The sequence below is a fragment of the Impatiens glandulifera genome, chromosome 1, assembly GCF_907164915.1.
Source record: "Impatiens glandulifera chromosome 1, dImpGla2.1, whole genome shotgun sequence".
In the NCBI taxonomy this organism is placed as follows: Eukaryota; Viridiplantae; Streptophyta; class Magnoliopsida; order Ericales; family Balsaminaceae; genus Impatiens; species Impatiens glandulifera.
This window is the reverse complement of record NC_061862.1, coordinates 13121353-13135585: the sequence shown is the minus strand read 5'-3', so window position 1 is coordinate 13135585 and position 14233 is coordinate 13121353. Positions and strand designations below refer to the sequence as shown.

Here is a 14233-nt window from a genome sequence, read left to right as displayed (position 1 = left end):
CCAATTTCATCCCAACACAAAGGTGAACGACATTTACGACTGTATAATGCTTCATAAGGAGCCATTTGAATACTTGCTTGTTAGCTATTATTGTAAGCAAATTCTATCAACGGCAAGTGATCCTCCCATGACCCACCGAGGTCAATAATGCAAGCCCGAAGCATATCTTCCATGATTTGATTTACCCTTTCAGTTTGCCCATCAGTTTAAGGATGAAATGTTGTGCTAAAATTCAATTTGGTCCCCAAACACTTGTGCAAACTTTTCCAAAAATGTGAAAGAAAATGGCTATCTCTGTCTGACACAATCGATATTGGTACACCGTGCAACCATACAATCTCCTTGATATACAATCATGCTAGATTATCCAATGAAAATCCGATTGGAATAGCCAAGAAGTGAGCCGATTTGGTTAACCTGTCGACGATCATTATATAACTGAATTGTTCTTCTTTGTCCTCGGTAATCCCGACACAAAATCCATCGAAATATCTTCCCACTTCCACTGGGGAATGGGAAAAGGTTGTAGCAAACCTGCAGGTCTTTGGTGCTCAGCCTTCACTTGTTGACATGTCAGACATTCCGAAACATATTGAGTTATTTCTCTCTTCATATTTTCCACCAATAATGTTTCTTTAAGTCTTTATACATCTTTGTACCCACAGTCTTCGTTTGGTTAGAGGTATAACATGTAGATATAGGATAATTGTAGGTACAGTAAAATTAATAAGTTGTTTGGTTATAAAATTGTATACCTACAGTAATTAAAATGGTTATAAATTATACCTCAAATGAGGTATAAAATAATAACTAATATAAGTAGGTATAAAACTTATTAATTTATACTTTCCACATTTAACTTTTAGATATAAATTCTCTTTCTCAATAAATTCTCTCATTTTCCATCCTTCATTTTATCTCTCTTCAATTTTGTCCTGTTTCTTCTTCTTAACCTAATGTTCCAATTTAAGATGATTCAATCCTAAATCAAACTAAGAAGAGGCGGTGGTGGTTCAAAGTCTTCATCTCCAACCTAATCAAACACAAATACAGTAGTGGTGAACGAAGTGAAGCTTTTGAAACCTAATCTGAGAACGAATCTGAAGAATAACAGTTTTCTATCTACGGTCAATATTCCTCACATCATCAAGTAAGTATGTTTTTACAGTGTTTCTTTATATACTGAATAGTATCTTCTTTTATTTGCTCAGATTTTAGAGATTTACCTAATTTTACAATACTTACTTTAGATAATAGGGCACAAAACTAAGTTGGATATATTTGATTTGAGTTGAGTTAAGTTTTACCCATACATCATTTTAGAAAGGTTGATTCATAAAAGAACACAAGATGTTGAACTTTAGTATTACAGAATAGGTATTTGTAATAGATAATAATCTTTTGTAATAGATGATGATCTTTATAGGAGTAATTGATCTTTACAGTATCTATCTAACTATGTGTAATAGATAAATTTTGTATTACAGTCTCCAACTATGTGTAATAGATATTGATTTGTATAAGAGTAACTTTAGTATTATAGTCTTCATTTATGTGTAATAGATGTTGATCTTTATAAGGGTAACTTTAGTATTACAGTCTTCAGATGTGATCTTTACAAGGATAACTTTAGTATTGTAGTCTTCAGTATTGTAGTCTTCAATTATGTGTAATAGATGTTAATCTTTATAGATAACTTTAATATCACGTTGTTTTTAATAATATTACTTTTTAATTCTGACTAATAGATGGATGCTAATGATGCTGAATATGACAATGATGAAGCAAATGATTATGACAATAATAATACAATGTGTATAGTTTTTGAAACTATACAAAATGAACAAGAATTTTGTTGTTTGCTAAACATGGTTATGATATTTGCCTATGAGAGATATCAATCTACATTTCATTGTATTCCTGCATCTATCAATCATGCACAACTTAGAACGACCACAATAAATAGGATAACAAAACACAATGATACTACATGTATTGACTTGTTAAGAATGGATAGAAGGGCTTTCCTTCGTTTATGCAACCTTATGGAAATGTCAGGATTATCTCACTCTAAAAGTGTGTCTCTAGAATAAAAAGTAGCTATATTTCTCTATATTTTAGCTCATCACATTAAGATAAGGAATGTTTCATTTGCATTCCTTCATTCTGGATGGACTATTAGTAAATATGTGCATGAAGTGTTAAAAATCCTTATACGTCTTCAAGTTGATCTTCTCAAAAAACCAGAGCCTTTGCAAAATTCTCGTACAAATGAAAGGTGGAAATGGTTTGAGGTAATAAAAATGTTTCATTCTTAGCAATGACATTAAAGTTTTTAATAATTTTGTGTACATTAAATATAATTGCTTAGGAGCTCTAGATATGAAATCAAGATATAGAAATCGAAAAGGACAAATTACAACAAATATGCTTGGAGTTTGCTCTCGTGATATGATGTTTATCTATGTGTTACCTGGTTGGGAAGTTTTTGCTGCTAATAGTAAAGTTCTAAGAGATGCAATTAATATAAATTCTGGTTTAAAAATTCCTTGAGGTAAGATATATATTTAGATACAGTATATATGACTATATACTACTACAAAATTTTAATAGAAATATTAACCGATAGCTACATTAACACAGGTTATTATTACTTAGTAGATGCTGGATACACAAACGAAGAGGATTTTTTAGCACCGTTTAAAGGTTATAAGTATCATTTAGGATCTTGGAGTGTTGGACGATCATTTCTAATTTTGAAGAATTTTTCAACATGAAGCATTCTGCTGCAAGAAATGTTATTGAAAGAACATTTGGTTTGCTCAAACTTAGATGGGCTGTACTAAGAAGCCCTATGTTTTATCCAATTAAGACACAATGTTGTTTAATCATTTCATGTTTTCTATTACATAATTATATAAGAAGGGAAATGTTAATAGATCCTATGGAAGAATTACTAACAGAAGAACATTTACAACATTTGACACTACAACAAAACATACTTTCAGCGACCCTTATATGCCAACCCATATTAAGCGTGAGTAAAAATTAAAAGAAAAAAACTTTTGCCAACCTTCATATCTATACCACCACCTTTATTTTTTTTATATACCAACTTTATAACTTTGTTAAAACCTTATAATTTAAATATTCTAAATTTTAATAATTTTTATGTTTTATTTTTAAACTTTATAAATATTTTATTTTAATTTTTTAATTTTTTAAAAATTAAATTTGACTTTAAATTTTGTTAACATTAAAATTTTGTTAATATTAAAATTTAATTAATATTTTTTATATAACATAATTTTAAAACTTTTTATAGTATTATTAATATATGTCTTTTATTTAATTATTATTTAAATTTAATTAAAAGTAAAATATGAGAGAGTTCAGTATCTGAAGTGTTAATATGACATTTATCCCACATTGGAGAAAAAGAAGAAGTTTTTGGTATATAAAATATGAGAGAGTTCATTAGTTTTTGAAGTGTTTTTAAGGTTATAATGTGCTGGACTATGGGTTCACCCTAAGGGTTTAGGGTTATGTTCATCAGGTACTTGAGAGATGAAGGGCAAATGTGATATTAGTAGAGATAAAAAAATAACATCTAAAATGAAAATAGAAAAAAGCAAAATTTAAAAAAATAGTTTAAAAATAAAATAGACTTTTAGCGACGTTTTTTAATTTTGCCAACGCTTAAATAAGCGTTGTTAAAACTTTCGCCCTTCGGCAACGCTTGTACCGACGCTTAAATAAGCGTGGTAAAAACTTGCGCCCACCCTGCTTCTGGCGACGCAAGAATAAGTGTCGGTAATGTTTTTAGCGACGCTTTTAAAGGTTGGCAGAAGTCTTTTTAAGCGTCGGCGAAAGTCATTTTTGTTGTAATGAATCCTCAAATTGGAGACAATGTAAGTGCTATAGAGACATCTGATGATTGGACACAATGGAGAATTGAGTTAGCAAAGACAATGTTTCTTGAAGGGAGATCAGGAAGAAGTAGTGGGAGTAGAAGATAAATGTTTATGAGTAATGTTTATATTTGAATGTTATAACTTCAAATTATGTTTTGTTTAATATTATGTGTTTTGATTATAGTGGAAAAATTATATTCTATTTTGCTTAATATTATCTGTTTTTATTATGTTTTATATTATCTTTTATGTTATGAATGCTTAGGTATGGATAGTCAAGATGATGATGCACAAGCTCATCAAATTAATAAAATAGGGAAAATAAAAGTTATTAGTAGAAGAAGTTGGACGGACAAAGAACAATATAGGAGCATTGAAAGATATTGTGAGCATAGAAATGAAGACAGATAACGCATTTCGATCAGGATATCTAAATGTTTTGTATGACAAAATGGTAGTTGCGTTTCCTGGTACTGACTTGCGCTCTACGCCACATATTGACACAAAAATTCATGTTTGAAAAAGAATATACACTGATGTTGAACGAATGCGTACTTTATCAAGATTTGGATGGAATGATATAGACAAAAGTATTACTTGTGATGCTGATGTTGTTTGGGAGTCACATGTAAAGGTAAATCATTTTTAGTTAATATTGCATTTAAATTTTTTTTAGTGAAGTTTTATATTTTATAATTTTTATTTTGACTAGGTTGATCCTAATGCACATGGACTGAGAAACAAACCTCTTCCATTTTATGAGGACTGGTGTATTGTGTTTGGAAAAGATAGAGAAACTGGAGAATTTGTTGAAGGACCTACAAAAGCAATGACATCAATGGAAAATGAAGTTGAAAATGATGATATGGAGAATCAAAATGCTAAAAAAGAATCTCTACCGGGATTAGTTAATGTAAGAACTAGTAATGTGGAAGAAGGAAGAAAAGGTAAAAGAAGTAAATTCGATCATATGATGGCATACATGAAGGATCTTAATGTCACAATGAGAGAATATTTTACAAAGTCATCAGAGAATTTAGCTGCATTAGTTGCTAAACAAAGTTACCACCATGATTTGTCAACGAAAGAGTGCAAGTATGTGAAACGATTTCTCGACTTCCTCTTGATCCAATTGATAGGATTGATGCAACTATTGCTATCACGGCTAAGTCACAACTTGTGGACGACTTTGCATCTTTGACTGATGATGCCGGCAAGTTATTGTTCATCAAAAGACTTTCTCATTTGACTAGTTAAGAAAGAATAGACTTGTAGTACTTATTTTTATAAAATATGCACTGCTGTATGGTTTTTAGACTATTAGGTCATATTATATATGACATGTAGGCATATATAATATTTTTATAAATGTATAACATGTCACTTTTGTTTTTGCAAAACATTCACTGTTGGATGATTTTTAGACCATTGGGTCATATTATATATGACATGTAGGCATATATAATATTTTTGTAAATGTATAACATGTCACTTTTGTTTTTGCAAAACATGCACTGTTGTATGGTTTTTAGACCATTATGTCACGGGCTAAAATTTGACCCGTGCGGCACTAAGCTAAATCGACCCTGATTCTAGCTTAGAAAGCCTTTCTAAACACAATGCAAGAAGAACTCAAACGCAAGAAAGAACTTAGAGAGAGAAAACTCTTGAGAATAAGAATATATTGAAAGAATGCTTGATAATTACAATGGAATACCTTCAGGGTATTTATAGGACTTACACGTATTAAATTAGGAATTACGTCTAATTAAAATTTAATTACACTAATTTAGGATATTCCTTCCAGAGCAAGAATATCCCTACCTAATTTAGAATATCTCTTGTAATCTCTTCCTTAATTAGAATATATATTATAATCCTTTCCTTGATTAGAATATATCTTCCAATCCCTTCCTTAATTAGATTATCTTCCAATCTCTTCCTTGATTAGAATATTCGCTGGGCCCACGTAGGTAACTGGGCCTCTCCTTGGCTAAGAAGATTAGCGCACTATCAGGCCAAGACTTTAATGAGCGTCGACATCCCCCGGATTGGGAAGTGACTCTAATGGGCCGTGACATACTCCCCCACCTTAGTCGTGGCCGTCCTCGGTTCGACCTTGGCATTATACTCTTCAACCTCTTCCTTGAAACATTCCCCACACGGTCCCTCGTATCTGTGCACAAGTCCCTTGAGCACATATTACATAGACTTGCATTCTGGAATATCATGGAAGTACACCTCGTGGCTCGATGTTTGCACCCCATAAAAATGGGACGTGACATACTCCCCCACCTAAGTCGTGACCGTCCTCGGCACGACCCTAGACCGGTGCATGGTGATCTTCTTTCTGGCGTCCCCTGAGCGCTCTTCCTCCCCCTTTGCACGTCACGACATTGGGTGCACTTATGGTCGCCAGCCTTAACCGATATAAGATGTTTCCCACACATCTCTCGATTGAACACAGTCCCTTGAATCTGCGCACAAGCCCCTTGAGCACATACCGCATAGACTTCAACAGTTGCGGGGGAAACTTCCCTCTTTCCATCGTCCCCTTCCTTAACTGCACACCCTCTTAGATTTGGCCTTCTCTTCATATTCTTGGTGTCTCCCTCTGAATATGTCTGAGCACGATCTGCTTCTTTTCCCACGGACTTGGTGCGAGTGAAGGCAGACTGACTTTGGCCCACGTTGCCTGTGGCCAAACCTTGTGGTTTTAATGGTTGTGCGTTGTCTTTGGCCTTGAGCCCCTCGAAGGCTTCGACACACGCTATCTGGACTTCCTCGGGTACTTCTTCTTTTCCCTTGGACCCGTCCCCATCATCCATCTTGGCAAAAGTGGCAAATGTCTCTTTACCACGTTTGCGACCTCGAACGAATCGCATCGCTGAGAACCTGCTTATTCCCTCTGATTCCCTCCTTGTTGGAATCACGCTAGTCTTCCCGTGATCCAAAATGATTAAAGAATCGGAATAAGGCATTATGCAAGCGCGTACCTTATCGCACCATTCTAGTCCAAACACTACGTCGTAGTCTTCCATTGGGACCAAGGTAAATGAGACTGTCCCATTCCAGCCTCCGATCCTGGTGTGCACTCTCCTAGCCTCCCCATTTACCGGCTTGGCTACATCGAAGGACTTCACCGTCCCTCTTGTTGGGCTGATCCGTAGACCCAACGCATTGGCTACTCCTTCTCGCATGAAGTTGTGCGTAGCCCCTGTGTCTACTAGTGCCTTGATGCGTTTTTCCCCGATCCAAGCTTCCACAAACAAAGAGCCCCTCCTTGTCCCCTTGTCCGGCTTCGCAACACTAGTCTTCACAGCATTGAGCAATCTTAAGGATCCTATTTGAGTCTCTTCTTCCTCATCAGATGACTCAGTTCCTTTAACCGCTGCAACCTTTTCCCCCTTAAACGGGCACATAAACTTTATGTGATTATGAGCACCACAAATATAACAGGTTATTGGCTTACCCGAGTCATCGGCTTGCCTCCCTGAGTTTTTATGTGCATGCCCCTTCTTAGATGGGCGGTCTCCCCCACCTTTCTCCTGGTCTTGTGGGCGGTCTCTCCCACCTTCTTCCTCATCATACCTGATGAACTTTGGCTTGTCCACAGACACTTTGAGCTCTATCAGTCTTTCTGCAACCGTTATTGCCTCGGAAACGTCCCGCACCTTGGCCCTTTGCAGCTCCAACTGTGCCCAAGTCTTTAGGCCGTTAACAAACGCGAACAGTGCCTCCTGTTCCGTTAGACTGGGTAACTCGAGCATCAACTCCTGGAATTCCTTCACATACTCCTTGATGGTCCCTTTGTGCACAAGTTGACTTAACCTTTTCCTAGCTTCGTACTCGGCATTCTCTGGGAAGAATTGGCGTTTGAACTCGGTCTTGAAGTCTTCCCATGTTTCCATCCTCAAGGTCCCTCGTTCAATATCTCCTTCTCGCCTCCTCCACCACAACAATGCCATCTCTTGTAGGAAGAAAGGTGTTGTCTCCAACTTGTCACGATCATCAAGTATGCTTGATGCTCGAAAGTACCTCTCCATGTTCCAAAGGAAGTCATCCACTTCCCTTGCACTCCTCGATCCTTTGAATGGAGTTGGCTTAGGAACATCCATCCGTTGAGGTGCCGCACCTCTATGTTCCCCTCCATTCCTCGCAATCCGTCTTTCCATCGATTCTAGCCTCTCCAAGATCTCCCTCTTGAGAGTCTCAACCATTGCATGGACTTCTCCCCGGATTGGATCAAGCACCTTCTGGCAGATGTCATTAACCTCCCCTCGAACTAATCCTAGCACTTCGTCACGAATGCTACGATTCGAACCGTTAATGATCCCCATTAACTCATTCTCCAACTTTTCAGCACCCTCGTCCAACATCGTCACCTTCTCGGCCACCGCGCTAAACACTTCGAGAGCTTCTTGGTGATCGCTCATGCCTTCTTCAAGCCGGGTCACCCGCGCTTCCATGGCAGCACCTCTCTCGACGGACTTATCCCTCTTGGATCCCTTGTCCTTATGTTGGCCGGTCGGAACCTTAGTGACGGTAGTTCGTGAATCCATTTCTTGCAGCTTGAATGCGGAAGTACAACCTTGCTCTGATACCACTTGTCACGGGCTAAAATTTGACCCGTGCGGCACTAAGCTAAATCGACCCTGATTCTAGCTTAGAAAGCCTTTCTAAACACAATGCAAGAAGAACTCAAACGCAAGAAAGAACTTAGAGAGAGAAAACTCTTGAGAATAAGAATATATTGAAAGAATGCTTGATAATTACAATGGAATACCTTCAGGGTATTTATAGGACTTACACGTATTAAATTAGAAATTACGTCTAATTAAAATTTAATTACACTAATTTAGGATATTCCTTCCAGAGCAAGAATATCCCTACCTAATTTAGAATATCTCTTGTAATCTCTTCCTTAATTAGAATATATATTATAATCCTTTCCTTGATTAGAATATATCTTCCAATCCCTTCCTTAATTAGATTATCTTCCAATCTCTTCCTTGATTAGAATATTCGCTGGGCCCACGTAGGTAACTGGGCCTCTCCTTGGCTAAGAAGATTAGCGCACTATCAGGCCAAGACTTTAATGAGCGTCGACATCCCCCGGATTGGGAAGTGACTCTAATGGGCCGTGACATACTCCCCCACCTTAGTCGTGGCCGTCCTCGGTTCGACCTTGGCATTATACTCTTCAACCTCTTCCTTGAAACATTCCCCACACGGTCCCTCGTATCTGTGCACAAGTCCCTTGAGCACATATTACATAGACTTGCATTCTGGAATATCATGGAAGTACACCTCGTGGCTCGATGTTTGCACCCCATAAAAATGGGACGTGACAATTAGGTGTTATTATATATGACATGTAGGCATATATAATATTTTTATAATTATATAATTTGTGGAACTTACAAATCATGTTATCCAGTTTGAATATAATATATTGTGTCTATTTTATATAAAGAATTGTGTATAATAAAATGAAGTTTATAGATATGTGAATGTGAGATTGTTTTATGACCATATGAAAATGAGATAATTAATTTGGTGTAACATGCTTGTGTTTAGTTATGGAGGAAGAATATGACCCATAATTGTGACATGATTAATCATATACAAGTTTTTCTCTGTCACAAATTCTCAAGTTAATTTTTCAGCTAGAGTCTTGGAAAGTGAATCATAATTAGATACAATAGGCAAGAGAAAGAACATCATAAATGATTTTAGCATAACTTTATTAACAGAAGCTAATAAGCTAATAAGAATGACGACAATAGAAATGAGAAAACCACAAACAAATTAACCGCAATAGTCAACATCTGTTCAACAATTTATCCTTCACCTTATCATCTGGCCATTTTGGGCTAGGAATGATAGCAGAAATACCGCTTGTGGTCATTTTTGTTCATTGTGACATATTCAATCAATGACATGGGACTATAATTTTATGGTCATTTATAAAACACACATGATACAATAATTATCTAATATTTTTGTTATTATGTCACTTAATTTATGGTTATTTGTTTTTTTAAATAAAAAACTAATAAAAAATATATAATTAAATATTATTATTATTTTTTAAATATTCATATGATAATTACATTTACTTTTATTAATTTAAATATAATTAATAATAAAAACTAAAATAAGATCAATATTAAAATAATAAAAATAGTTTATATAAATATAAAGGTAAAATGGTCTTTTACTTTTTTATTACTTTTCTTATACCACCAACCAAACAAAAAATTATAAAACATATATAATTTATACATCTTTCATACTTCTAACCAAACACATATAATCTATATAATTTATATATCTTAATACTCCCATATAACTTGTACCCCTTACAGCTTATACCCATATAAATAATACTACGTACCAAACGATGCCCCAGGGTGAACCGTATATCTAGAGAAATGAGCTTCTTCTAACACCTCTTTCTTTAGATCTTCATCATTTGGGACACATAAGCGGTTCTGAAAGCGTAAGATCCCCTCCTTATCCAATTGAAATTCCTTTACCGACTCTGATTCCATATCTTTCTTAACTTTGATAGTACGAAGATCGGTTCGTTGCAAACTCTTAATCCTTTCAATTAATGTCGGACGAATCATAATATTTGAAATCAACATTGGCTCCTCTTTTGATGGTTGCCTACTTAGAGCATCAACTATGACATTAGCTTTTCCGGGATGATAATTTATTGTCAAGTTATAATCTTGAATAAGATCTAGCCATCTTCTCTGGCGCATGTTCAATTCGCTTTAAGTATAAATTTGCTTCAAACTCTTGTGATTCGTATAAATCTCAACCTTTACACCGTATAATAAATGTTGCCAAATCTTCAATGTGAATACTATCGCTGTCAGTTCAAGATCATGGGTAGGATAATTCCGCTCATGGGTTTTTAATTGTCGAGATGCATAGGAAATAACATGCTTATCCTGCATTAAAACACACCCCAATCCCATATGTGAAGCGTCACAGTAAACATCAAATCCTTTGTCTTCTGATGGTATAGCAAGTAATTGGAGTTGTAACTAACCGTCTCTTTAGTTCTTGGAAGCTTTCTTCGCATTTCTCGGACCACTCAAATTTGACACCCTTTTGAGTTAGACGAGTCAACGGTGATGCCAATGCTGAAAATCCCTTAACAAATCTTCTATAGTAGCCTGCTAACCCGAGAAAACTACGTATCTCAGATACAGAAGACGGTCTAGGCCATTTCATCATTGCTTCACTTTCTTTGGATCTACGGATATACCGTCTTTGGATATAATATGCCCTAAGAATGAAATGCTATCAAGCCAGAATTCACATTTGGAGGCTTTGGCATAGCGTTGATTTTCTCTCAATGTCTGTAGTACGATTCTTAGATGACCTTCATGTTCCTCCTTGCTTTTAGAATACACCAAAATATCATAAATGAATATTATCACGAAGTCATCTAAGAACGATTTAAAGACCCTTTTCATCATATCCATAAAGGCGATAGGAGCATTAGTTAATCCAAATGGCATCACCAAATATTCATAGTGCCCATACCTAGTACGGAAAGTTGTCTTGGAAATATCATCTGACTTAATCTTCAATTGATGATAACCCGATTGAAGATCAATCTTGCTAAACACTGTGCTCCTTTCAATTGATTAAACAAATCATCTATTCTTGGCAAAGGATATTTATTCTTGATGGTCACCTTGTTAAGTCCACGATAATCGACGCAAAGACGCATCATACTGTCCTTCTTTTTCACAAATAAAACTGGAGCTCCCCAAGGTGAAACACTAGGTCTGATGTATCCCTTTCCCAACAATTCTTCTAATTGTTTACGTAGTTCCTTCAACTCTGCAGGAGTCATACGATAAGGGTTCTTCGTTATTGGAGCTGTTCCCGGCACTACATCAATTGCAAATTTTATTTCTCTATCCGGAGGTAAACCTTGCAATTTATCTGGAAACACTTCTGGATATTCCTTTATGATTGGGATAGTTTCCGAGGATTTCACATTCTTTTCAGTATCCCATAACACCACCACATAGAATTCACATCCCTTTCTAATCATACGCTCTGCTTCTAGGGAGCATATCATCTTTGGAGGAATAACAACTTTGATTCCCACAAAATAGAATATAGGTTGCTCGGAAATTTAAAATACTATCATCTTTTCATGACAATCAACTGAGGCAAAGTTGTGAGCTAACCAATCCATTCCCAAAATGATATTGAAACCATGCATATCTAGCATTGTAAGATCTACTGGTAGCACTTTATCTCCTATATGCACTTCTCGAGACTTACATATTAGATTTGCAGTTATTTTATCACTTAATGGTGTTTCTACACTTATTCTCATATCTCGAGGTTCATTTTTCCAATTATGCTTTTTGACAAAAGTTTGAGAGATAAAAGAATATGTAGCACCAGAATCAAATAACACTAAAGCATAAGAAGAAGACACATAAATAGTACCTGAGACCACAGCATTAGACGCACGTGCTTATTCGGTATTCATCATAGAAAACACCCTAGCTTGACTTTTTGACGTCTGTCCAATTTTCTGATACTTATTTGGGAAGGGTCTTTGATTCGTGGAACTTCCTGTCTCGCGCATTAGGCTAAGTGAATGACTTTCTAAAGCGTGGACAATTTGCTCTCAAGTGACCATGCTGCCCACATAAAACACATACTCCAGATAGTCAGCGACAATCTTCCATGCGATGGTTTCCAGAATAATGCGAACACTGCACAGACGAAGATGAATTATGTGAAGGCACATTTCAAGTGACTTGAGTCGTACTGCTCGCAAAAAAAGGCTTTCTATTCCGGAATGAGTTTCGATTTCCTTCATTGGCACTTTGAATACTTCTTTTCTTCGAGTTCACATCATCAATCCTTCTCGTAATACCCAACTCCCATTCAACCAATCGTGCCTTATCAACCACCTCAATGAAAGTGTTAATCTCAAAAGGAACCATAACTTGCCTAATGTGGGGACTCAATCCCATTTCAAACTTTCTCGCCTTCGTAATCTCACTTCCCATCCATGGTTGAGCAAACTTTGCTAATTCCACAAACCGAGCTTGGTATTCAGTAATAGTCATATTTCTCTGTTTAAGATTTATGAATTCCGTCTCTTTCTCTTGCCTCAAACTCTTGGGAAAGTAGGTGTTGTAAAAAGATTTTTTTAAATGTATCCCATGAGAGTGTACGTGTATTACGATCGTAAGTTTTCTTCTCCAACTCCCACCAGTCGCTTGCATTTCCTTGTAACTGAAATATTGTAAATCGTACCTTTCCACATCGTCACATTTTAGTACATCAAAGAACTTTTCCAACTCTTTTATCCACTTTTCAGCTTTTAGCGGATCGCTGCTACCATTAAAGTATGGTGGAGCCAATTTCTTGAATTCAACAAACTTATTTGTCGGTGAATGCTGTTGTGATATTCCTGTCATAGCTCTAACGATATCCTCAACTATTACTGCTCTGGAAGTCTCCCCCTCCTCTTGACTTATAAGTCCATTTGGTTCATTGGTATCACGTATTCTCCTTGTACGTCGTGCAAAACCGGCAAGAACTTCAACATTCATTCCTACATCATTAATACCATTGTTAAACATTATGATTTGATATCACTAAAGTTGTCACGCCCCAAAACGAGTCATGAGGTGTGCACAGTCGCCGCATGTCCTACTAAAAACATTTAAAAGCAACATGCAAGGCTAACAATTTTCTTTACTAACTTTCTTAAACAAAACATCATCCATCTTTCATTAACCAAAAATTCTTTCAGCTACAATATGTTCTTCCCACCTAATCAAAAGTCCAAAAATACAAGGTGATAATGCTACCATCTTAAAGTTACAAAATACATCATTTCAACTCTCCCTTAATACACTATTCTAAGGAGAGGACTAACTTCCTTACCCAAAATGAGCTCGATAACTAAGGTCTTCAATGTCCAGTAGCTTCTAATCCTTGAATTTTATCCTTCTCTGAAAAGGGGATCCATTAAAATGGGTGAGCTAAACATGCCCAGTAAGAAAATCATAACCTCATTATAGTTGGATCAAGTGGCATTTAACTAAGTATAAAAAGATTAACCTTTATTCAAAATATAATACGTACTTTTAAAAACCAATATACTTTCTCTTTTATATAACTCTGGGATAGTGATAATGACTACATTATTGTGATAACTCATTACCATCAACCAGGACTTTAATGTCCTACGTTGACTTATTAACCATCAATGAGGATTTGAGAGTCCTACATTGACTCATTAGCCTTCAATT

General features: G+C 35.9%; 1 protein-coding gene across 1 annotated transcript; it reads right to left on the bottom strand.

Moving 5' to 3' along the window:
* Positions 1–12715: 12715 nt before the first annotated feature.
* On the bottom strand, positions 12716–13558 carry LOC124915721. The gene has a single exon (XM_047456512.1). The coding sequence runs from the start codon at positions 13556–13558 to the stop codon at positions 12716–12718; it is 843 nt and encodes a 280-aa protein (XP_047312468.1).
* Positions 13559–14233: the final 675 nt, after the last annotated feature.

What these genes read in the sequence shown, in the direction of transcription:
- LOC124915721 (XM_047456512.1), bottom strand. Translation starts at nt 13,558, where the DNA reads ATGTTTAACAATGGTATTAATGATGTAGGAATGAATGTTGAAGTTCTT.